Source organism: Heptranchias perlo, chromosome 34 (assembly GCF_035084215.1).
Source record: "Heptranchias perlo isolate sHepPer1 chromosome 34, sHepPer1.hap1, whole genome shotgun sequence".
Classification (NCBI taxonomy): domain Eukaryota; kingdom Metazoa; phylum Chordata; class Chondrichthyes; order Hexanchiformes; family Hexanchidae; genus Heptranchias; species Heptranchias perlo.
The window spans coordinates 16,755,660-16,781,105 of record NC_090358.1 but is presented as its reverse complement, the minus strand read 5'-3'; the positions used below and the strand labels follow the sequence as shown (position 1 = coordinate 16,781,105).

Below are 25,446 nucleotides of genomic sequence, written 5' to 3'. Positions count from 1 at the left end.
TCCTCTCAACCAGTACCCACAATGCTGCCTCCTCTCCAGGTGGCCAAATCTGCCCCTGCACAGGTGCAGGTGGAGCAGCCTTTGGAGGGGCTCTCACGGCTCCAAAACCCAGAAGGCCCAAAGCATCTATGCAGTCAGGGCATGAACATGAGCAACCTGCCACTACATCTGCTGCAGCCACAGGAGATGCACTATGTCGAAGTAGTCGGAAGAGAAAGGCGAAGGTTTTGTGAGCACAAAGGGTGTGCATAAGGGTATTTGACAGACTGTCATTTATATTTAGTTTTTGTTAAAGTGACATTAAATTTTATGATTGTCACCACTGTTGCCACGTCTTGCCCATTCTTGACTGGCTTTTAAGATAGGGCCCTTTCATGAGGTTCACCATGAATGGCGACACTTGATGCCACTCATTGGGTCACTTTACAGTGGGGTTATGTGTAGTTGTAGGGAGGGGTGGGTAGCCTGGTGTGGGCGCTGTTCTTTCCAGGTGGTGTGAGGACTGGACTCTTCATACTTTCTGATGTTAGGAGAACCTCCCTGGCCTCACGAGCAGCCAGATGAGCCGCTGCTCTGCCCATAGTTCCTCCACCTCCTCCATGTGGGTGGCAGATGCGGATGGAGCCTCCTCAAGTAGCACCCCTCTCTGTTGTTGCCCCCTGTGCTCTTATGCAGGTGCCTGTGGCACAGCACTGTGTTGTGGAGCTCCAAGTGGCGGGGGTGGATGCCGTGCCTCGCTAGGCTGGTGATGTTGTTCGTCCTCGGATGTAATAGTCAGAAGGAGATAGAGGAGCAAATATGTAGGCAAATTTCTGAGAAGTGCAAAAGCAATAGGGCAGTAATAATAGGGGATTTCAACTACCAATATATTAACTGGGATACAAACAATGTGAATGGTGTAGAGGGCGCAGAATTCTTCAATTGCATACAGGAGAATTTTTTTAGCTAGTATATAGCAAGCCCAATGAGAGTGGGGTGCAGTTCTGGATTTAGTTCTAGGAAATGAAGAGGGGCAGGTGGAAGAAGTAGCAGTGAGAGAGCATTTTGGTGGTAGTGATCGTAATACAGTTAGTTTTAGCATAATTATGGAAAAGGACAAAGACAGAGCAGGAGTTAAAGTTTTCAATTGGGGAAAGGCCAATTTTACTAAACTGAGAAGTGATTTAGCAAGTACACTGGAAACAGCTACTTGAAGGTAAATCAGTGTCAGAGCAGTGGGAGACATTCAAAGGGGTGATTCAAGGGGTTCAGGGTAAACATGTTCCCACAAAGATAAAGGGAGGGGCTGCCAAATCTAGATCCCCTGGATGTCAAGAAGCATTCAGGGTAAGATAAGGCAGAAAAAGAAAGCCTATGATAGACACCAGGAACTCAAGACTACGGAAAGCTTAGAGGAGTATACAAAGTGCAGGGGTGAAGTTAAAAAGGAAATTAGGAAAGCAAAGAGAGGGCATGAAAAAATATTAGCAGGTAAAATCAAAGAAAGCCCAAAGATGTTTTATAAATACATTAAGAGTAGATGAAAACATAAAATTACAAAGCGATATTGATAGATTAGGTGAATGGGCAAAACTGTGGCAAATGGAATTCAATGTAGACAAATGTGAGGTCATCCACTTTGGATCAAAAAAGGATAGAACAGGGTACTTTCTAAATGGTAAAAAGTTAAAAACGGTGGATGTCCAAAGGGACTTCGGGGTTCAGGTACATAGATCACTGAAGTGTCATGAACAGGTGCAGAAAATAATCAAGAAGGCAAATGGAATGTTGGCCTTTATATCTAGAGGACTAGAGTACAAGGGGGCAGAAGTTATGCTGCAGCTAAACCAAACCCTGGTTAGACCGCACCTGGAGTACTGTGAGCAGTTCTGGGCACCGCACCTTCGGAAGGACATATTGGCCTTGGAGGGAGTGCAGCGTAGGTTTACTGGAATGGTACCCGGACTTCAAGGGTTAAGTTACGAGGAGAGATTACACAAATTGGGGTTGTATTCTCTGGAGTTTCGAAGGTTAAGGGGTGATCTGATCGAAGTTTATAAGATATTAAGGGGAGCAGATAGGGTGGATAGAGAGAAACTATTTCCGCTGGTTGGGGATTTTAGGAGTAGGGGGCACAGTCTAAAAATTAGAGCCAGGCCTTTCAGGAGCGAGATTAGAAAACATTTCTACACACAAAGGGTTGTAGAAGTTTGGAACTCTCTTCCGCAAACGGCAATTGATACTAACTCAATTGCTAAATTTAAATCTGAGATAGATAGCTTTTTGGCAACCAAAGGTATTAAGGGACATGGGCCAAAGGCAGGTATATGGAGTTAGATCACAGATCAGCCATGATCTTATCAAATGGCGGATCAGGCACGAGGGGCTGAATGGCCTACTCCTGTTCCTATGTTCCTAGAATAACTAAGGAAAGAGTAGGGCCTATTAGAGACCAAAAAGGTAAACTATGTGTGGAGGCGGAAGATGTGTGCATGGTTCTTAGTGACTACTTTGCATCTGTCTTCACAAAGGAGAGGGATAATGCAGGGATTGAAGTTAAGGAGGAGGAGTGTGAAATATTGGATGATTGTAAACAATTTTACAACACCAAGTTATAGTCCAGCAATTTTATTTTAAATTCACAAGCTTTCGGAGGCTTCCTCCTTCCTCAGGTGAATGTTGTTTTTTTCCAACAACGTTCACCTGAGGAAGGAGGAAGCCTCCGAAAGCTTGTGAATTTAAAATAAAATTGCTGGACTATAACTTGGTGTTGTAAAATTGTTTACAATTGTCAACCCCAGTCCATCACTGGCATCTCCACAAATATTGGATGGGATAAGCATAGTGAGAGAGGAAGAATTAAGGGGATTAGCAGCTTTGAAAGTGGATACATCACCAGGGCTGGATGAAATGTATCCCAGGCTGTTAAAAGAAGCCAGGGTGGAAACAACGGAGGCTTTAACAATCATTTTCCAAACTTCACTGGATACAGGCATAGTGCCGGAGGATTGGGGGACTGCTAATGTTGTACCGTTGTTTAAAAAGGGAGCAAAGGATAGACCGAGTAATTACAGGCCAGTCAGCCTAACCTTGGTGGTGGGCAAATTATTGGAATCAATTCTGAGGTACAGGATAAACTGTCACTTGGAAAGGCACGGACTAATCAAGGAGAGTCAGCACGGATTTGTTAAGGGGAGGTTGTGTCTGACTAACTTGATTGAATTTTTTGAGGAGGTGACAAGGAGGATCGATGAGGGTAGCGTAATTGATGTAGTTTACATGGATTTTAGCAAGGCTTTTGACAAGGTCCCACATGGCAGATTGATCAAAAAAGTAAAGGCCCATGGGATCCAAGGGAATGTGGCAAATTGGATCCAAAATTGGCTCAGTGGCAGGAAACAAAGGTTAATGGTCGACGGGTGTTTTTGCGATTGGAAGGCTGTTTCCAGTGGGGTGCCGCAGGGCTAGGTACTAGGTCATTTGCTTTTTGTGGTATACATCAACGATTTGGACTTAAACGTAGGGGGCATGATTAAGAAATTTGCTGATGACACAAAGATAGGCCGTGTGGTTAACAGTGAGGAGGAAAGCTATAGACTGCATGAAGATATCAATGAACTGGTCAGATGGGCAGAAAAGTGGCAAATGGAGTTCAATCCGGAGAAGTGTGAGGTAATGCATTTGGGGAGAGCAAACAAGCCAAGGGAATACTGAGAGGTGTAGAGGAAGTGAGGGACCTTGGAGTGCATGTCCACAGATCCCTGAAGGTACCAGGACAGGTAGATAAGGTCGTTAGGAAGGCACATGGAATGCTTTCCTTTATTAGCAGAGGCATAGAATATAAAAGCAGGGATGTTATGCTGGAACTGTATAAAACACTAGTTAGGCCACAACTTGAGTACTACGCACAGTTCTGGTCACCACATTACAGGAAGCATGTAATTGCACTAGAGAGGATGCAGAGGAGATTTACGAGGATGTTGCCAGGACTTGAGAATTTTAGCGATGATGACAGATTGGATAGGCTGGGGTTGTTTTCCTTGGAACAGAGGAGGGTGAGAGGTGATTTATGAGGGGCCTAGATAGAGTGGATAAGAAGGACCTATTTCCCTTAGCGGAGGGGTCAATAACCAGGGGGCATTGATTTAAAGTGATTGGTAGAAGGACTAGAGCGGAAATTAGGAAAAACTTTTTCACCCAGAGGGTGGTGGGGGTCTGGAACTCACTGCCTGAGAGGGTGTTAGAGACAGAAACCCTAAACTCATTTAAAAAATACCTGGATGTGCACCTGAAGAGCTGTGACCCGCAGGGCTACGGACCAAATGCGGGAAAGTAGGATTAGGCTGGGTGGCTCGTTTCTCAGCCGTCCTCACACAATGGGCCGAATGGTCTCCTTCTGTGCCGTAAATTGGTGAATGCAGCCATGGCGCCCCCCCCTCCATCCTGACGGTGTGAGTTTGAGGGGGTCTGAAAAGTAGTTAAATATGTGTGACCAAAAGAAATTTGAGTGGAAAGTATGAAAACACAAAGATCTCGCAGCCAAAACTTTGTCTGAAAGAACTGAGGGCCCTGCTGCAATACATGACCTTTTCTCCCCATCTGTCAAAGAAGCATTTGAATGTGGAACTGGCTGCTGGCTGAAACACGTTTGTTGCAACATGAAGTGTTTCCCACAGCATGGGAAACACACTGAGAATGCTTCAACTACTTAAACTATCTGAATAACTATGTCAAGTATCATCCCACCGGTTTTAATTACCGGTGGGACTTCCGCATTCGGGAGGTGCATGCATACCCAGACGCGTCAGTGGGTAACCCGGAAGTCTGTGGGTTGGAGCCGGGTTCCGAACCCGAACGGGATTTCCCCAATTTTTGGGGCCCCCCCTTGACGCACCCGCAATTTCCTGGGAAGGTTGAGCCCATTATGTCTAACAAGCCTACATTTGCTCTACATTTGGTGACACAAACATATTCTGACACAATGTAAATTTCATCTCATCTCAATGATGTCCCAAAACATTTTACAATCAATAATTACTTTTTGAAATGAGTCATTTTTGTAATGTTGAGAAAGGACCTACAAACAGCAATGAGATAAATGACCAGAGAATCTGTTTTTTAATGGTGTTGGTTGAGGGATTAATATTGACCTGGACATCGGGGAGAACTCCTCTGATCTTCTTCGAATAGGGCCATGGGATCTTTTACATCCACCTGAGGGAGCAGATGGGACCTTGGTTCAAAGTCTTATCTGAAATACGGCACCTCCGACAATGCAGCACTCCCTAAGTACTGCACTGAAGTATCAGCATAGATTGTGTGCTCAAGTCTTGAATAGAACTTGAATCCACAACCTATTAACTCAGAGGCAAGAGTGCTACCACTGAGCCCGACTGACATCCATTGACACTGGATCAGCTTCCAAATACTTATGATACTCTTTATCAGTTCCCTCAAACCCCATGATTAGTTCCTTGTCCCCAGAATTCCTATCTGACATTAAGTTGCAAAGGCGCCAAAATGTCCTACAATCGACCATCTTGAACATTAAAGCCATTGTTTCTGGGTCCTGCCAAAAACACCACACCCTTGCCATTTACTCCATCCCCCCTCCCGCTTGCTCATGCTGAACCAGATTGCAAGGAACCTCAGTGTTTTGTTCAATCCAGAGTTGGCCTTCAACCCCTACATCTCATCCATCACTGAGGCTGCTTACTTCCACCATTACCCTTTTAGCCATGCCTTACCCCAGTGCCACCAAAACCCTTATTCACTACTCCGTCACTTCTAGACTTGACTTCTCTATATCCTCCTTGCTGCCTTCAAATCTCCACCCTATATAATCTCCAGATCATCAAAAATTCTGCCACCAACAACCTGTCCCTCATTAAACTTAATTTACCATCATCCTCCCATCTCCCCTAACCTATACGGGCTTGCATCTGCGACCGGTGGGCACCGCAGGGACTAGAGTGTATCGTCAATCCAGGAAATAGCATGATTATTTCATGTTATAAGTTTCCTTTCTTTGGTACGATTTGGATGTTTATTGTTTGTGCCCCTCTAAAAAGGGGGCACTTTTGTTAGTTTATTTGGGTTGATGACACTGGGACAACCCAGTGTTTCCTTACGGGTTCACCTATGTGGGCTTGCAGAAAAATCAACTGCCAGGAAAGCCCGGAGAGCAGATGGTAATAGGTTGTTAATGTGCAGCATTGGACCAGTAACCTCCATCAGTGAACACTCAGCCTGTTGCTGCTCTGATACACTGGGGGTCAGCTTAAAGTCCCGCCCTCTAATCAGGGTTCAATTCTCGCGATGTTTCCTGATATATTCGCGTCACCACGGAAACCAGGCGACGGGGACGCGATGGAGAATCAGCGGCGGTCGGTGGGTCGGGTGAGGAGTTGGGGGGGAGTCGCTGCGGGCACTGAGCCCAGGTCGGTGGGTCCGGCGAGGGCCCCGCAGGGAGGGGAGAGGCTCAGGTTCATTCAGCAGCACCGTTTTCTTGGAAGAGTTGAGCCGCCGACTGGGACTGAGGCCGCTCTCGCCCTTATCGTGCTCGGGAGTATTCCGGCCTGGGCCCCGCGGGAGGGCGGCAGGCACCACATAGGGGCTTCAACCAAGACCGGGTGGCATCACGCGGGGGCATCGGCTCAGGCTGGGGGGCACCACGCGGGGGTATCGGCTCAGGCTGGGGGGCACCACGCGGGGGCACCGGCTCAGGCTGGGGGGCACCACGCGGGGGCACCGGCTCAGGCTGGGGGGCACCACGCGGGGGTATCGGCTCAGGCTGGGGGGTACCACGCGGGGGTATCGGCTCAGGCTGGGGGGCACCACGCGGGGGTATCGGCTCAGGCTGGGGGGTACCACGCGGGGGTATCGGCTCAGGCTGGGGGGCACCATGCAGGGGCACCGGCTCAGGCTGGGGGGCACCACGTGGGGGCACCGGCTCAGGCTGGGGGGTACCACGCGGGGGTATCGGCTCAGGCTGGGGGGTACCACGCGGGGGTATCGGCTCAGGCTGGGGGGCACCACGCGGGGGCACCGGCTCAGGCTGGGGGGCACCACGCGGGGGCACCGGCTCAGGCTGGGGGGCACCACGCGGGGGCACCGGCTCAGGCTGGGGGGCACCACGCGGGGGTATCGGCTCAGGCTGGGGGGTACCACGCGGGGGTATCGGCTCAGGCTGGGGGGCACCACGCGGGGGCACCGGCTCAGGCTGGGGGGCACCACGCGGGGGCACCGGCTCAGGCTGGGGGGCACCACGCGGGGGTATCGGCTCAGGCTGGGGGGTACCACGCGGGGGTATCGGCTCAGGCTGGGGGGCACCACGCGGGGGTATCGGCTCAGGCTGGGGGGTACCACGCGGGGGTATCGGCTCAGGCTGGGGGGCACCATGCAGGGGCACCGGCTCAGGCTGGGGGGCACCACGTGGGGGCACCGGCTCAGGCTGGGGGGCACCACGCGGGGGCACCGGCTCAGGCTGGGGGGCACCTCGCGGGGGCATCGGCTCAGGCTGGGGGGCACCACGCGGGGGCACTGACTCAGGCTGGGGGGCACCACGCGGGGGCATCGGCTCAGGCTGGGGGGCACCTCGCGGGGGTATCGGCTCAGGCTGGGGGGCACCACACGGGGGCATCGGCTCAGGCTGGGGGGCACCATGCGGGGGCACCGGCTCAGGCTGGGGGGCACCACCTCAGGCTAGGGGGCACCACGCGGGGGCACCGGCTCAGGCTGGGGGGCACCACGCGGGGGCATCGGCTCAGGCTGGGGGGCACCACGCGGGGGCATCGGCTCAGGCTGGGGGGCACCACACGGGGGTATCGGCTCAGGCTGGGGGGCACCACGCGGGAGTATCGGCTCAGGCTGGGGGGCACCACGCGGGGGTATCGGCTCAGGCTGGGGGGCACCACACAGGGGCCACAGCCCAGCCAGAGCAACCCTACAGCCTTATCTTTTGGTGGGGAATAAGGTTTCATTCCAAGCTGGTGAGCTCCACATAGGAGTTTCATTGTGTGTAAACCTAAATGTACAGTTAATAAAGCATGAACATACTTTATTAATTATAATAAAAGAAGCATTTTTGTTTTAAAAGACTGTATGGATGATAGCAGGATGGGTGCATTATATTCCACAAATGCAGACCACATTGGACCAACATAAATTAATCCTAACAGTGTGTCCTCTAATTATTTGTTTTATAGTTTTCCTAATAAAAGTCATTATATTTCAGTTATAGAAGTTCAAGTGTAGTAGAAGCAACTAAATATATTTCTGCATTTAATCAATCTACTTTCTCTTTTGTTATTAATACAAAGAAAAGTTCTAATATCTTTGATAATTATTTTCTTAGAATATTTTTTGGTTTTTAAAAAAAATCTAGGCAAAGAAAGCTCTGTCTGTTAGATCTAGTTCTCTCCCATCGTCAGCTTCAGCAAGGAAAGCTCCTCCAGAAGACTTATTGGCTAAAGAAGAAGAATACAAGTATGAAAGTTTTTCTACATTAAGCTATATATTGCATATAATAGTTTGTAATCTGAAATTTTATCATAGTGGATGTGCAGTCAATATAAATATGTGAGAACTGAACACCTTTTTTTAAAAAAAACTTCATATTTAATCAGGCGATTAAATGCAGAACTGGAAGCAAAAACAGCTGAGCTGGTCCGCCAAGCACAAGAAGTTATGGTAAGTTTAACTAATGAGCGAGAGACTATATTTTGAATTGCAGTGCTGTCTTTATTGGAATATTCCTTACTTTTTCTCCTCTTCCCCAAATTTCTTCCACCCTGGGTTGGTGGGAGAGGGCAGTGCAGAATGTGGATATTGCCTCAAATGCTGCCGCCTTAGTCAACTCAATAGTAAGCATGATTAGCAATGTGGAAAGGTTCTTGGCCAGTTTTCCATCAGACGACATGCCTGAGACTTTGAAATTCATCTTCTAGCAGGAATGCAAGTGCAAATATTCGTCAAGATCGAGATTAAACTTCATATCTCCAATTAGGAGTCTTTGCAGCATTACTATTGTATTGAGCTGCCCATTATGGAAGAATTACTAAATAATGAATTCATATTCACATTATTGTATTTTATATAGCTTCCATATATCCCTAACTGTAAGACATGTTTTAGAAGGCAGTGACAAAGTGGTGCTCTAAAACAGTGTTCCGTGGAATAAGTGGATGTGCCCCTACAATTCCTTGTGCATTGAGTTGCTGATTTCCACATTGTTATTGGGTAGTTGCCAAGACATGGCTGGAGACTTGGGCTCCGATATTTCCGGGGAGACAGGGAGGAAACAGGGGTGCGTGTCTGCAGCCGGGAAACCTGGAAATATCGGGAAGGCAGAGACCCTGCCGAATTTAATGGCAGGACCTGATTAGAATTGTTTTACTCCATTTCCTGCCTGGCAGCAGGCCAGATCGAAGCCTGTGCAGGAGAGCCTGTGGTGGAAGGCCCGGCAATCGGAGAAGATCGAGGATGGGAGAAGGCCTCTGAGCCTTGGAGCATGGCAGTGAGGAGGCATGGGGGAAGGGGAAGAGAGACAGGAGAGAGATCGCCGGGGTGGGTGGGGAAGGAGGCCGGGGGGGGGGGTGCAGGGAAGAGATTGTGGGGGGGGGGGTGCAGGGAAGAGATTGTGGGGGGGGGGGTGCAGGGAAGAGATTGTGGGGGGGGGGGGTGCAGGGAAGAGATTGGTGGCGGGGGGGGGGGGGGGGGGAGGGAAGAGATCGCCCGGGGGTGGGGGGGGTGTGATCATGGGTGCGGTCGAATGACCACGGGGAGGGAGAGATCATGGTAGAAGGTTTGCATGAGGGGGATGCACTCCTGCTCCTCCTGGCTCAGAAGCAGTGCTGGAAGCGCACTTACCTGCTGGATCTGGCGGCTCCCGCTTCCCTTCAGCTACCGGGTTTCTCCCGCCCTGTGAGACCGGGTCCGCAGCTGTTAAATTCAAATAGCTCCCAAAGTCTGAGGAATGGAGTCAAGTTTAAATATTATAATCACTAACCCGTCTCTCCAGAGCAGGTTACTCGGACGCCCCCAAACCCACCGCGATTAAACCGGAAGTAGGCGCGTTTGCGACAGGTTGGGGTCGGGTTTCACATTTTTACCAATTCATCCCCCCGTTCCCCCCTCCCCCCCCCCCTGCCATCATGGGGGTTAAAATTCCCCCCATGGTCTCAGGAAGGGAGGGCAAATAAACACACATGCTGTTGCAAAGCTCCTGTTGGTTGGCTCAGCAAAGGCATTGGCAAAATGCTGGGAGTTGTGCCTGAAGAAGCTATTCAGATTTTTCCACTAGTGTCACTTCAGCAAGGGTATGGTTTTTATATTCATACCGCTGACCACTGCTCTTCTGTGTTCCTGCCCATCAGAAAACCACAGCTGAAAAGTGGAGGTTTTTAAATTACCCTACTCCTGAAATTTATGTCTGTTGCAGAAACATGAATATCTTAGTAACAGAAGATACTAGAAAGAAATTTTTTTAACCCCTTTATCTATATTGGAATTTTTTTTATTGTTTTGTGTTAGCTACAGCTTTAAAAGGGTTGGAAAGTCCAGGAGGAATACATTATGTTCAAAACACCCCCTATTCAATGGTCCCCATGTTGGCAATAACATTTATGTTCCAAAAAAAATAAAATGAGACTCCATATTGCTTTTTTGGCTATTAATAGGGTATTTTGAACAAAAAGTATCCTTACTAGGTTTTCCTTCCCCTTTTAAATGAAGTGTATTTATACTGGGTTCATACTGCTTGAAATTTGCAGGAGCTGTTTTGATACTATGTACAACAGAACCTGGCTCCCAATCAGATAGACATTGGTGAAGAGCCCCATGAACTGCCTGTTACTTGAGTCTTCCGAACTCAAATGGATGCATCTTGTACATTCTTGACTGGGCCACTACATGGAACATCTTGAGACAGCAGACTATTAGACCCAATGGGGCTCGGTTTGGAGGATGGGTGGGGGGTCAACATGTTTCCTTCACCTAACGCAAGTGCACTTACTATTGGTGCGGAGTTAGCTTTGGACCTGGTGCAACTTCCAGATTGATAAGTTACTCTTGTTTGGGAGAAGTGAAACAACTGAGAAATGTCCTGAGGGATTATTTGATTTCAGCTTCTGAGTATTCAGAATTGGCTTCTGTTAGATAATGTATTTAAAGTGATATTTGTATAGTTTAATATATGTGTATCTAGAAGGGGCAAGAGGAGATGCTGTCTCAATCAATATCATCACATATTGGAACGATTGCCATAGTGGATGATGAGAAACTGAGGTAAGATAATTACCCATTAAACAAAGTTAAAGTATTGCCTTGCAGGAATATTATACTTTAAATATTGCTTGATATCTTTGTGAACTTTTTTCTCACCAAGTCACTTGAATACACTCGAGTCAGGGATAGCCCAGTAAGCTGCAAAGTAAACCTCCATCTACTGTGCTCCATAAATCTGCATTAAGTCCAACCTCAGAAGAGTACTCCCCGCCCAGCTAAACCAGTATGATTTTATCCCCATTTCTTATATCAATAATTTATATTTTCTCTGAATGAGGTGGCTAAATTAGACACAGCTTGTGCTTTAGATCATTTCCCGTTAGAAATTGGCTTTAGACTATCCAAACTCATTTCCGGAGGAAACTTTGAACCCACCACTCAGACCTCCAAAAACGTTTGAGACTAGTTGTACGCAGTCTTTCAGGTTTATTTGGCTTTTAACAAATATATAGGTTCTTGATAAACTATTTAGATATTATGAATCTTTGACTACAGTTGAAATTGAATTGAGTGGGCTACTGTACCAGTATACATAGATTGTTTCCTGAAATCTTAACTAAGATATATGTATTACTGGACATCAAACTGCACACCAGATTACTTTTTGTAATAAAATGCAAGCCAGAGTTTTAGATCATTAACTGAGATTTACATTGTGAAGTTGATTTTGTTATTCCAATTGTCTTCTACTAGTCACTGCTAAGTAGTGAGACATTTCATAATGAATCGTGTGCAAGTATTTAAAATAAATTTCCTCTTGCGACTTATTTCCCGAAGCTAACCCCTACTCTGGTGGAGTTCCATGGTTGCTGACTACCTTTCCATATCTTGCCCATAGAACCATTCTTCACAAAAGCCTAGAAAGTGAGTGTCAGTAGCTTATTTGATCATGAAGGGCATTATTTCTGAGGCTTATTCTCACCAATCCACACACACATGCACTTTTTCAGCAGTGGCATTGAACTGTGATCAGGGGCATAAACCCTGTCTGACATCTGTAGTTATCTCCCCTCTAGCCGAGCGATGCTGAGGCCATTTTTAGTGTCCCCACAAGTGCCTTGGCTAAGACTAACTAACTCAGCTTTGGGAATGGCCTTGGATCTTTCTGATCCATATGGCTCAGTAACACTCCACAAAAACATTTAAAGAACCGTTTTTAAAAAATCCCTCCCTTACCCCCTCCCCCTCCTTTCAGTTTTCTCTCCTCACCCCTAAAGATGCCACTGATACTAGGATACTGTTCCACAAATGTTGGTGACCGTCTGGCACCTTCAAAATAGCCTTTCTTCATCTGTCAACCTGAACACTGAATGTAACTTGACGATATGACCATGGGTTATCATGGCAGAACCCAACCCATCTCCAACATTCACATATGCACTTCTAGCAGGAGTTCCTGAATAATATGGAAACTGTGGCAAAGGTTTTCTCTCCCTTGTCCAGGGAAATTAAGGCTAAATAAACTATTCCCTCCCCCAATTCAGATGAGATCAATTAACTCAGTATAAACCAGGGATTAAATCTGGAACATTCTGGCATCTCAAATCTTTCTTTATAACTAAAGCCCCTCATTCCTAATACCGTTCTATTGAACCTATGCTGCACCTTTTCTATTGCTTTTATATCCATTATTTAATGTGGTGCCAAAAACTGCACACAATATTCCAGTTGCAGTCTAACTCGGGTCTTGTGCAAGTTCAGCATTGTTCTCTTGCTATTAGATTTTTTGCCTCTAAATACAAAACCAACAATTCTGTTTGTCATTTTTAATGACCTGTGTATCTGTACAGCAAGATCCCTTTGCGCCTCGACTCCATTTAAAATCTTAGCATTTAAATGTATTTCCTTTCCTGTTCTTACTTTAAAGGGTATTGCTTCACATTTTTTGATATTGAACTGCTACTGCCACCTGACTGCCCATCCTGCTCAAATTTTTATGTTCTCCTGCAGTGTTTCACACTCTTGGGCACAATTAGCAGTGCTCCCACTTTGATGTCATCAGCAAATTTCAAGATTATTTCTTCAATTCCTGAGTCCACACCATTTATGTGTCGATAGTAAATAAGAGCAGCCCCAACATGGACCTCTGTGGAACACCGCACCTTTCCGTGCTAAGAAATTTTGTTTTACTCCTACCCTTTGCTTTCAGCTCTCTAGCCATCTCCTTATGCATGTGACTGCATTCAGCCTTAATTTCATGGGGCATTATCTTTGACATAATTCTCCTTTGTGGTTCTTTATCAAATGATTTTTGAAAATCGATGTGAACCACATCCAGTGTATTTCTTTTATCAATTCTCTGAGTTACTTCAAAGAATTCTTGAATGCATGGCCTGCCTTTTAAAAATCTGTGCTGATTGGCCCTTCTACGCTCATAATTCTCCAAGTGCTTAGTCGCCTAATATTCATCTATAATTTCCTGGGTTATCCCTGTCAGCTCTTTTTGAAGAGGTGAGTCATATTTACCACCCTCCAGTCCTGTGCCATTGCTTTCCTTTTCACAGAATTTTAGAAAATTATAGTCAGAGCATCTGCTATTTCATAAGAACATAAGAAATAAGAGCAGGAGTTGGCCATTTGGCTCCTCAAGCCTGCTCCACCATTCAATAAGATCATGGCTGACCTTCCACCACAACTCCACTTACCCACCCTATATCCCATGTTTCCCTTAGATTTTTGGACACTAATGATCTCAGTTTTGAATATACTCAACAACTGAGCATCCATAGCTCTCTGGGGTAGAGAATTCCAAAGATTCACAACCTTCTGAGTGAAGAAATCTTTCTTCAGCTCAGTCCTAAATGGCTGTCCCTTTGTCCTGAGACTATGACTTCTAGTTCTAGAGAGGGAAACAGCCTCTCAGCATCTACCCTGTCAAGCCCGCTAAGAATTTTATACGTTTCAATGAAATCACCGCTCATTCTTTTAAACTCCAGAGAATATAGACACAATCTACTCAATCTCTCCTCATAGGACAACACTCTCATCCCAGGAATCAATCTGGTGACCTTCGTTGCTCCCCCTCTAAGGCAAGTATATCTTTCCTTGGTTAAGGAGACCAAAACTGGATAATTTCTTCCCTCGTTCCTCTCAGGATCCTTGGTTGTACACGCTCAGGTCTTGGTGATTTGTCTACCTTAAGTTTGAGTAATTTCTTTCATACCACCTCTGTGAATAATAGTCTCCACTAACTATGCCCACCTCTTATATATCAATAGTTTCACTATCCATGCCCTCTGATAACTGAGGCAAAATACTTGTGTATTATTCCTGCCATTTTCTTACTCTCCTTTATGAGCTTTTGTCCTTCATTTCTCTCTGACTCACCTGGTATTATAAAAATAGTATGTCTCACTTGTGGTTTTGTTACACTGTCTGGGTCACACTTACTTATCTTACCTCAGCATACTTTTTAAGATGCAAATTTCTTGCACCAAATTTCTCCAACTACATGACACTAATTATATAGGCACAAACTAACAATTTAATTCTGAATAACATAGTTAGGGATATTGTTAGAGTTGATTGGTTGGCATTTTCCCAGTTTTTTTACATTTTTGTTTTACATTTATATTTCCATCAGGAACTGGTTTAAAATAGTTAACTTGAGTTTTAATGTTGTCTGACACAATGGTATGTACCTTTTCTGTTGCTTGTGTGGGAGGAACTAATGGAATAACATATGTGACCTATTTACTGGACTTCAAATTATCAAGTTTAGTATAATTTCCACGAACATTTAAACAATTAACCACATGAGATTGTAGTGCTATTTCTGCTTAGAAAAAGCATCAGATAACCTGCAAAATTTGGTGACATAAATTACATAGTTTACAGTGTTGAAATAAAGAAGTTCATGCTCATAATTCTCCACACATTGTTACTGATCTCAGCAATGCCTTTCTGCGGAGGTGTCAGACAGAGGCTCGGTGCTTCCCCTTGGTGAGAGAGGGAAATTACAGGGAGACTTACCACATCTGTTGTTGCATACTTTGTAGTGACTGGTTTCAGAGCAATACTGTTGAAAGCATCGGAGTAAGTCATCAGCCTGCCTCTACTGCACAGCTGTGGATACTGCAGTGATGTGTCGGGAGACCCAGAGAAGAAAATACCCCAGAAAGACTCAGCCTCTTAAAAAAAAGTTATGTTTAACAGAATTTCTATCAATTCCTATGCTTGTGTATTCTTTCTCCCATTTTCTGTGTTTGCAGACTGATCACCATCACAAATATACCTTTAGATATAATCATGTGTCTTGAGTTCAACATGACTACTGTAAAAATGCTGGTTTATGTTCAGCTAATAGGAGGTGACATCTGAGTGCAGAAAACCAGATGGTGCTATTTTTTTTTCCACCTCCTGAAATATAGGACTTAACTTCCACGTGATGTGCAACTCATCAGCCCAATTACGACTTAACTAAACTCGTCTGCACCAAGGAAAGCGAGCTTGAGTGAAGTAGAACCATGAACTCAAAAATAAACAGTGACCTTAAAGTTGAGAGCTAAGTGCTTGAGATATCAGGTTGTTGCATAATTTAATACAGCAATATATATTGACTACGACCACTAATATGCCAACTTGTATTTAATAGCATTCCTCCTAGGCAGAATGACATCTAAGAGAATGAGTCACTAATTATGGTCGTTTAGTATTTGGATGGGATAATTTGCCCTATATATTTAACAAATAATCAATAGAGCACATTAACCAGTATAAAAGTATGTAATAATATACTATTCTTTTTTTTCCCAGAGAATTCCTTTCCTCTGATAGAACATCTTTTGAAAATAAAGTAACAAAGGTATGTCTTGCTTTTTCAGATATCATACTTGTTAGGTCCGGAAACAAATGTAATTTAACCTGAGAGCTATCTTGGGTAGAATCTTAAAGCTAAATTATGCTCATCAATATTAAATGTGATCGGTTATATTAAAGGTTTGGAGAATCTTAAAATGTGTGCTCAAATTAGAGACTGAAACTGTTTTTCATAGATTTTCTTTCACTTGTATTTCTCCTTTACAAACTAATATATGAAAAGGACAGGAAAAGACCATCAGGCCCAATAATCCCAGCCCATCCATATATGGTGCAACCATATACACCATTTACTCATTCCTTAAACATGCAGTCTCCTGGGAGAGGCATAATTGTAGCCAATTTAGGAAAAACTCTGGGAAATGATATTCTAACCTCCTAAGGCAATCAAGCAAGGCATAAGGAGACTATAGTAGCCCATTACTAATCATCATCCCAGCTAACTAACAACTTAGCTGGAAATGTCCTCTTCACTCAGGAAGATATCAAGTTCCCTATTTAAAGGACAGCATGTTTTGGTAGTCTGTCCGTAGATAACTGCTTACTAGTGTACCAGGCCCTGGAAACAGTAAAGCAACTGGTCAGAACTGGAATCTTTTACAGTTCAATTCATCATCATGCTCAGTAAAAGGATTTGGTTCCCAAAAATGTCCATATAAAAGGCTCTGGTTGGGTAACATCGTACAATGTGTTGGTGCATTGCTACAGTGCATTTGAAATGTATCAATACACCAATAACAATGCATCAAATTTAAATTTTTTGACATTGTCTTTAAATCTCTTCATGGCCTTGCCTCTCCCTATCTCTGTAACCTCCTCCAGTTCTACTACCCCTATTCCTCTAACTCTGATTTCTTGTTGGCCGGTGTGCCTTCAGTTATCGCAATCCCGCTCTCTGGAATTCCCTCTCTAAACTTTTCCCCCTATCCACCTCCCTGTCTTCCTTTAAGACCTTCCTTAAAACCAACCTCTGTGACCAAGTTTTTGGTTACCCTTCGTAATCTCTCCTCCTTTGGCTTGGCATCCATTTTCTTCCCACCTCCGTGAAGTGCCTTAGGATGTGCCTTAAAGGCGCTGTATAAATGCAGATTTTCTAAATGGATAGTTTCTAATTTCAGCCAGCGAATGGAGGGAAGGGAAACTGTTGACCAACCAAAGAAAGTGAAAAATAATTTACAAAAATAGGAAGTAAAAAATAAAAGCAAGCTGTGCAAGCATGCTAGTGAGCGCCTGTTTGTGTTGCTCTATTTATAATAGGAATGTGGACACATATAGAGCAGAACATACAAACTGCTCCATTCATCTGATTATCCCATTTTCATTTTTCTTCTTGAAAAACCAGTGCAAAAAACCAGAAAAATAAAACTTCAGAATTAAATATTTGCTGTGCCTGAATTGCCTCAAATTTAAAAAGATACCTGCATTCCAATACCAAAGTTCTTCTGATTGTTTTTATGCTGTCTTGTGAATAAAACTGATTGCATCCAACAATCATAATTGTCGATTTTACAAGAGGCTTACTGAAAAGAGCCTGAAACAGTGATTTAGTTAATTGAATAAATTTGCAATATTGTGACTTCATAGATTTCTGGAATTTGCTTTAGTTTTCTCACCACGTTCCACATTTCAAAAAGTAATTCATTGTATGCACATTAGGTTGACACATCCTGAGTGATGTGATAAAGTCCCACATAAATGCAAGTGTGTTCTGGTACCTTAGTTGATTGGCTAACATTGTGTGATAATCCAGACAGTGAGTCTCAGCAAGCTATTTGACCCTGCTCAATTACAGTAATGAAGCCAATACTGTTTATACCTAATGTATGTAAACAATCTTACAACACCAGATTATAGTCCAACAATTTTATTTTAAAATCACAAGCTTTCGGAGATTATCCCCTTCACCTGACGAAGGGGATAATCTCCGAAAGCGTGTGATTTTAAAATAAAATTGTTGGACTATAACCTGGTGTTGTAAGATTGTTTACATTTGTCAACCCCAGTCCATCACCGGCATCTCCACATTATACCTAATGTATGTTCACACTTTCCAGCAGGAGTTATTAGATAATTTTTAGCCTTTCCAAACCCAAGGATATTGACAAAGAAAGAAAGACTTGCATTTATATAGCGCTTTTCACGACCTCAGGAAGTCCAAAAGTGCTTTACAGCTAATTAAGTACTTTTGAAGTGTAGTCACTGTTGTAATGTAGGAAACGCAGCAGCCAATTTGTTTACAACAAGGTCCCACAAACAGCAATGAGATAGTGATCAGATAATCTGCTTTAGTGATATTGGTTGAGGGATAAATATTGGCCAGGATATTGGGGAGAATTCCCCTGCTCTTCTTCAACATAATGCCATGGGATCTTTTAAGTCCACTTGAGAAGGCAGGCTGGGCCTCGCTTTAACGTCTCATCCAAAAGCGGCACCTCTGACAGTACAGGACTCCCTCAATACTGCATTGGCGTGTCGGCCTCAATTTTGTCCTCAAGTCCCTGGAGTGGGACTTGAACTCTCAACCTTCTGACTCAGAAGCGAGAATGCTATCTATTGTAACACTCCTACTGTTACCCTGCCTGAAAACAACTAACGTAGTACAGACTGGGGTTCTGACCTGGTGCCTTCCTAGTTTGCATGGTTCATTACAACATCACCCATTGAGTTATTGGGGAAGGTATTTGTGATTTTATCATTAATAATTTTTTGATGCAAATCAGTATTTAGAGCTTTTAAAATATGGAAAGCAAAAAGGTATATAGACTGCTGAGAGTATAATAGTAAAGTTTACTGCCATGAGATAAGGCTAATGCTAACCGACTTTGACACTTGATGTTACCAGTCCACCAAATAATACAGAATCTGTTTTAAGAAGTGACTTTTCACTGGGTATATTCTTGCAAGTTTGAGGTAATTGAACCAAGGATGATATTGTTACGTCATTTAAAATAAAGAATGACCAAATCATGTGCCAGATGCTGTGGTATTAATCAGGTTGTTTTGAGCAGCGGTTTATATACTGATTGGTAGATATTTAGACATGACATGATTTTGATATAACTTGATTTTGATATAACTTGATTTTGATATGACATGATCATTGACCAATCATAGATTATTGTGTTACCTATACCAATACATGTTGTAGATTTGTAACTAGATTCAAGGATTTGCAGCAATTATATGGATTTAATAATAAACAAGCAGATGGTCTATTTATCACCGGTTTCTAATATCCATCATGAACTCACATAGTTAGATTAATGTGAGTAAGTGTGAAGAAAAAAAAATAGCTCCCATGAGGCATTCCATGTAAAAGTGCTGTTAATAATGTTCTGGACCATGTAAGTGATTAGTAATCACTCACTATACTGTAATTTAAACTTTACAATACCTTCTTTGTACACGTGTAAGAAAACAACTCTCTAATTTCTTGGAGTAACTGTTTGAATGATAGCCATGTATATTTATGAGAATAATATTTGTGGTGAGACTAGAGCATCATATTAGAGGCTCCAAAAAAAACAACAGCAGGTAATCTTGTTTGGATGTATATGATGCTCAAATTTCTCCATGAATAGACTAGACAGACAAGTATTTAAAACTCCTACTCTCACATGCTTTCAATAGCTCTGTTAAAATACTATTAGATATCCTGTGATGTTACATAAATAAAAGGTGCCTTCTGTCTGTTCTGGTATTACAGAAGAAAAATGCAGTAGATGAAATTAAAAATCACCCTATCTACAATATAACACAGGGCTGTGGATGCTCAGTCGTTGAGGATATTCAATTGTAAACAATTTTACAACACCAAGTTATAGTCCAGCAATTTTATTTTAAAGTCACAAGCTTTCGGAGGCTTCCTCCTTCGTTAGGTGAATGATGTGAAAATGAAATCCTCGAAATGAAATCGCATTTATAATTCACAGAACAATGCTTGGTGATTACAGACAGTTTTTTCAACTGCCCGTTGCCAAGGCAATCAGTGTGCAGACAGACAGGTGTTACCTGCCAGGTCTCAGAATATACAAATCACCAAAAAAAACAACAAACAAAAAAAAAAGATGTGGAGATGCCGGTGATGGACTGGGGTTGACAATTGTAAACAATTTTACAACACCAAGTTATAGTCCAGCAATTTTATTTTAAATTCACAAGCTTTCGGAGGCTACCTCCTTCCACATCGTTCACCTGAGGAAGGAGGTAGCCTCCGAAAGCTTGTGAATTTAAAATAAAATTGCTGGACTATAACTTGGTGTTGTAAAATTGTTTACAAAAAAAAAAGAGATAGAGAGGTAGAAACATAGAAAAGACAGCAACTGACCAGTTATATTAAAAACAGATAACATTTGTTCGCTGGTGGGGTAACGTGTAGCGTGACATGAACCCAAGATCCCGGTTGAGGCCGTCCTCATGGGTGCGGAACTTGGCTATCAATTTCTGCTCGACGATTTTGCGTTGTCGTGTGTCTCGAAGGCCGCCTTGGAGTACGCTTATCCGAAGGTCGGTGGATGAATGTCCATGACTGCTGAAGTGTTCCCCGACTGGGAGGGAACCCTCCTGTTTGGCGATTGTTGCGCGGTGTCCGTTCATCCGTTGTCGCAGCGTCTGCATGGTCTCGCCAATGTACCATGCTCTGGGGCATCCTTTCCTGCAACGTATGAGGTAGACAACGTTGGCCGAGTCACAGGAGTATGAACCATGCACCTGGTGGGTGGTGTCCTCTCGTGTGATGGTGGTATCTGTGTCGATGATCTGGCATGTCTTGCAGAGGTTACCGTGGCAGGGTTGTGTGGCGTCGTGGACGCTGTTCTCTTGAAAGCTAGGTAATTTGCTGCGAACGATGGTCTGTTTGAGGTTGGGTGGCTGTTTAAAGGCGAGTAGTGGAGGTGTGGGGATGGCCATAGCGAGGTGTTTGTCCTCATTGATGACATGTTGAAGGCTGCATTGTTCTGTGAATTATAAATGCGATTTCATATCGAGGATATTCAAGACTGAGACTGATAGATTTTTGGACACTGAGGGAATCAAGGGACATGGGGATCAGGCAGGAAAGTGGAGTTGAGGTGGAAGATCAGCCATGATCTTATTGAATGGCGGCGCAGGCTCGAGGGGCCGTATGGCCTACTCCTACTCCTATTTCTCATGTTCTTATCAAATTACAAAAAAATGTATGTTTGATAGAAATATATCTAATGTATTAAAATATATCAAATTATTGTAAATATATATCCAATTGTAAATCTAAATGTATTCAATTACAAATATATATCACCAATTGTAATTCAATTCTAAATATATGGAATTGTAGGCGATCTATTTAATTAAAAGTTTTGTATCTGGCTTTCATCCGTAGAGTGTGGGAAATTTTTTCAAATTTCATAAGGTGCAATGCATACTGATTGGTTCAAATTTCCCATTTATTTTTAAAATCTTTCTACAGAACTGTTTTCTCACTGCCTCTTTCTCCATTCACTAAAACACAGTCCATGAATAAAGTTAACCACCTTTAAAGGCAATCAAATCGGTGATTTTTTTTAAAAGTCTTTTGAGAGGCCCTGTTGGTTCCTCACCCATCCCCAGTACACACCCTTAAAAATAAAATTTATATAAATATTATTATAAAAATTTTAAAGAAAAGAAGAGAGAATCACTTACACAGTCCATATTTGAAATGTCCTTCCTTTCCACAGATATGTCCCTTTCTCGAACTTGCCTTCTACTTTGTTTCCAGAGCTTGGAAACTTAAACTGGGCATTTGAGTCCTGATATTTTTTGGGCCTCCACGCCGACATGACTTCAGTGTCTTGCAAGGATTTCTAGCTTGTTTTTTTTATATAAAGTTCGCACTGTGATTTCTGAGCTTACTGAGCTGTCCATACTTTCTAATCACCTGCTTTTAAAGGTTGTTTGACAAACCTATTAGTTTTTTGAGGGTGTAACTAGCAGGGTAAATATGGGACCAGTGGATGAAGTATACTTGGATTTTCAAAAGGGATTCAATAAGGTGCCACACAAGAGGTTGTTACACAAGATTATGGCTCATGAGATTGGGGGTAACATATTAAGATGGATTGAGGATTGGTTAACAGTCAGAAAACAGAGAGTAGGAATAAACGGGTCATTTTCAGGTTGGGGTTGTAATTAATGGGGTGCCACAAGGATCAGTGCTTGGGCCTCAGCTGTTTACGATATATATCAATGACTTAGATGAGAGGACCGAGTGTAATATATCCAAGTTTGCTGACAATACAAAGCTAGGTGGGATAGTAAGCTGTGAGGAGGATGCAAAGAGGCTACAAAGGGATATAGATAGGTTAAGTGAGTGGGCGAGAAGGTGGCAGATGGAGTGTAATGTGGGGAAATGTGAAATTATCCACTTTGGTAGGAAGAATAGAAAAGCAGAATATATTTTTAAAGGGTGAGAGACTAAGAAATGTTGGTAGTCAGAGGGATTTGGGTGTCCTTGTACACTAATCACAGAAAGTTAACATGCCGGTATAAGCAAGCAATTAGGAGGGCAAATAGTATTGCAAGGGGGTTGGAGTATAAAAGTAAGGAGGTCTTGCTGCAATTATATAGGGCTCTGGTGAGACCACACCTGGAGTACTGTTGCACAGTTTTGGTCTCCTTACCTAAGGAAGGGTATATTTGCCTTTTAGAGGGGGTGCAACGAAGGTTCACTAGATTGATTCCTGGGATGAGAGGGTTGTCCTATGAGGAGAGATTGAGTAGAATGGGCCTGTATTCTCTGGAGTTTAGAAGAATGAGAGGTGATCTCATTGAAATGTATAAAATTCTGAGAGGGCTTGACAGGGTAGATGCTGAGAGGCTGTTTCCCCTGGCTGGAGAGTCTAGAACTAAAGGTCATAGTCTCAGGATAAGGGGTCGGCCATTTAGAACCGAGATGAGGAAAGATTTCTTCATGTGAATCTTTGGAATTCTCTATCCCAGAGGGGTGTGGAGTATATTTAAACTGAGATTGATAGATTCTTGGACACTAAAGGAATTGAGGGATAGGGTCGGTACTGACCATTTTGTGAGACTAATTTTGTGGGTTTTTTCTTTGTTTTCTTTAGAACAAAAATAAGGTTGGATTAAAAAGCACACAGCAAAGCAGACCATGTTCAGCAAATAAAGGAAAGAAAATTACAAGGTAAAGTTTTCTATATCTCTAAACCATAAAACTAATTCAGTATTGAGTATTTGAAAAACCTTACAAGCAATTTTTAATGTACGTATTGATGCTAACATATATATTAAGCACATTTCATAACAGCTTGGTGCTAAAACATCTATTTTATTAGCTTCCAGATTGCTTTTTGCTGCCTGTGTTTGAACTGGTGCAAGATGGGGAGGGGAGAAGTGGCTGCATGTCATGGGGATTAAAGGCAGTCATCCACTATCCAAAAGATAATCAATTTCAGTTTTAAAAAAAAGTTGATCAGAAAGGCATCTATAACCACAGCCCACCACCTTACTGTAGCTTTTATATAAGGATTGGCAGTGTAGCAGCACCTGAGTGTATTACGGGGTATTTCCCTGACCGTTATTTCTTAATATTATATGAATTATCTTGACACATAATATGGATTGCCGTATTAATATATATTACCATGACAGTAACATTGTTTGGCAGTGGCTCATCTTGACTAGTGTATACTAATGTAATTTCCTAATTGTGTTTTCTCTACACTGATCCTTCGCTTTTCTTTTATTTATTCCACAGTTGGTTACATTTTCTTCCCTTGTTTAGGCCCTTCTATGGCCTAGAACAGACTTTAGCCCAGACCTTTAATCAATTATATTTTAGAACCATTCACTAAGAAATATGCAAAAGCAGCAGAGAGTCATTTTCTAGCAGATTTTATCCTTTTTCCCTGTGGAGAAACACTTTTCTCTGTTGATAACCTGGCTTGAGATCAGGAATTCACTATGGATGGAATTGCTAATGTACATCTACATCCTAACACTCTGTGATGGAGTATGTCAGTACATCAGTGCACTGGGGCAGCAGGTTAATGCTTATATGCCAAAAATTAAAAATAAAGTAAGTAAAATAGGCTGTTAGAAATGTATTGTCAAAGTAAAGGCCAAAATTAAGTGAGATATTCATGCACTGCAAAGCCCTCCTGTGCATTGATTGTAATTTTGGATTTGTTCTTAATTTACAACTGATTTGAGTTAAAACTCAGTATTTTAGTAACACCTTTTTTTTTCTGCTCAATGGTACACCTTTGCTTTAGAGTGTGCATAGTTTTGTGGTTAGATACCATATACTATCTGTGCATTACTTTCAGTAAAGTTCCATTATAAATAATTTGGAGAGGCATTGTTAATTAATTATGTGGTATAAAATATGATAGAGCTGTTTTGTGGGGAGGGCAGTAGAATTGGAATTTTGCGACAATTCTAATTTAGAGATAGAAGTAAAATTTTGTTTGACTCGTGTAACAATTATAATTAAAGTAGCATGCCCATTTAACCACTTTTAACATAGGAAACAGTTGCACAATGGTTCTTCAAAAAAAAATTAACATTTTAGGTATTATGGTACATTGGATCACATATGGCCACTACCACACAGTCATGGGATACAAGTATGATTCACTATTCTAGTAAATTCCCAGTGCCTTCAGCTGCCTAGGCCCTAAGCTCTGGAATTCCCTCCCTAAACCTCTCCGCCTCTCTCTCCTCCTTTAAGACGCTCCTTTAAAACCTACCTCTCACCTGTCCTAAGATCTCCTTATGTGGCTCGGTGTCAAATTTTGTTTGACAACGTTCCTGTGAAGTGCCTTGGGATGTTTTACTACTTTAAAGGCACTATATAAATGTAAGTTGTTGTTGTCTCATCCAGTGGCTGGGTGAGATGCCAAACAATTGTCCCCAATCAGGGAGGAGGAGGAGGAGGAGGAGGAGGACGCTTTTATACGGCTCCAGTCAGGCGAGAGTAAGGCCTTTGTGATAGGTACATTAATTTGAGGAATTGCCAAGCATCACCAGTACAACTCGAGACTTTCCCCAACAACAGTTAAACATTAACCTAGCATCTCCTTTTTAGTTAGTAACCTGGGAAGGCAAGGGCAAGTTGTTTGTAAAGCTACAGTATACAGTTTTTTATATATGTCACTGCCTTTGCTTGTTTTACTTTAGTGGGACTGGTAGTTTGGAAAGGTCTGCTGCCAGGGCTGCTCCTTCATTGGTGGATAAATCTTAAATCCAGCAATGAGAGAGCAGCAATGAGAGCCAATACAATCCTGCTAAATTCAAATGGACGACGCCAGTGGCATAAAAATAATTCAACGCATATGTGACAACAGATTTTTTTTCTTAAATTTACTTAATGCCGTTACAAACAGC

At 42.9% G+C, this 25,446-nt stretch overlaps 1 protein-coding gene across 2 annotated transcripts in view; it reads left to right on the top strand.

Annotated features, from left to right (window-relative positions):
• Positions 1-6,296: 6,296 nt before the first annotated feature.
• Positions 6,297-25,446, top strand: part of tex9 (testis expressed 9) — a 44,238-nt gene continuing 25,088 nt past the window's right edge. The window contains exons 1-6 of one of the 2 annotated variants that reach the window (XM_067971170.1): positions 6,297-6,369; positions 8,366-8,466; positions 8,607-8,670; positions 11,186-11,265; positions 16,021-16,069; positions 23,166-23,242. In XM_067971170.1, the coding sequence (XP_067827271.1) occupies positions 6,298-6,369; positions 8,366-8,466; positions 8,607-8,670; positions 11,186-11,265; positions 16,021-16,069; positions 23,166-23,242 (443 nt within the window). In that variant the 5' untranslated portion in view covers position 6,297. Of the gene's footprint in view, positions 6,379-8,365; positions 8,467-8,606; positions 8,671-11,185; positions 11,266-16,020; positions 16,070-23,165; positions 23,243-25,446 lie in introns of both variants that reach the window. The other variant, XM_067971171.1, reaches the window with a different exon arrangement.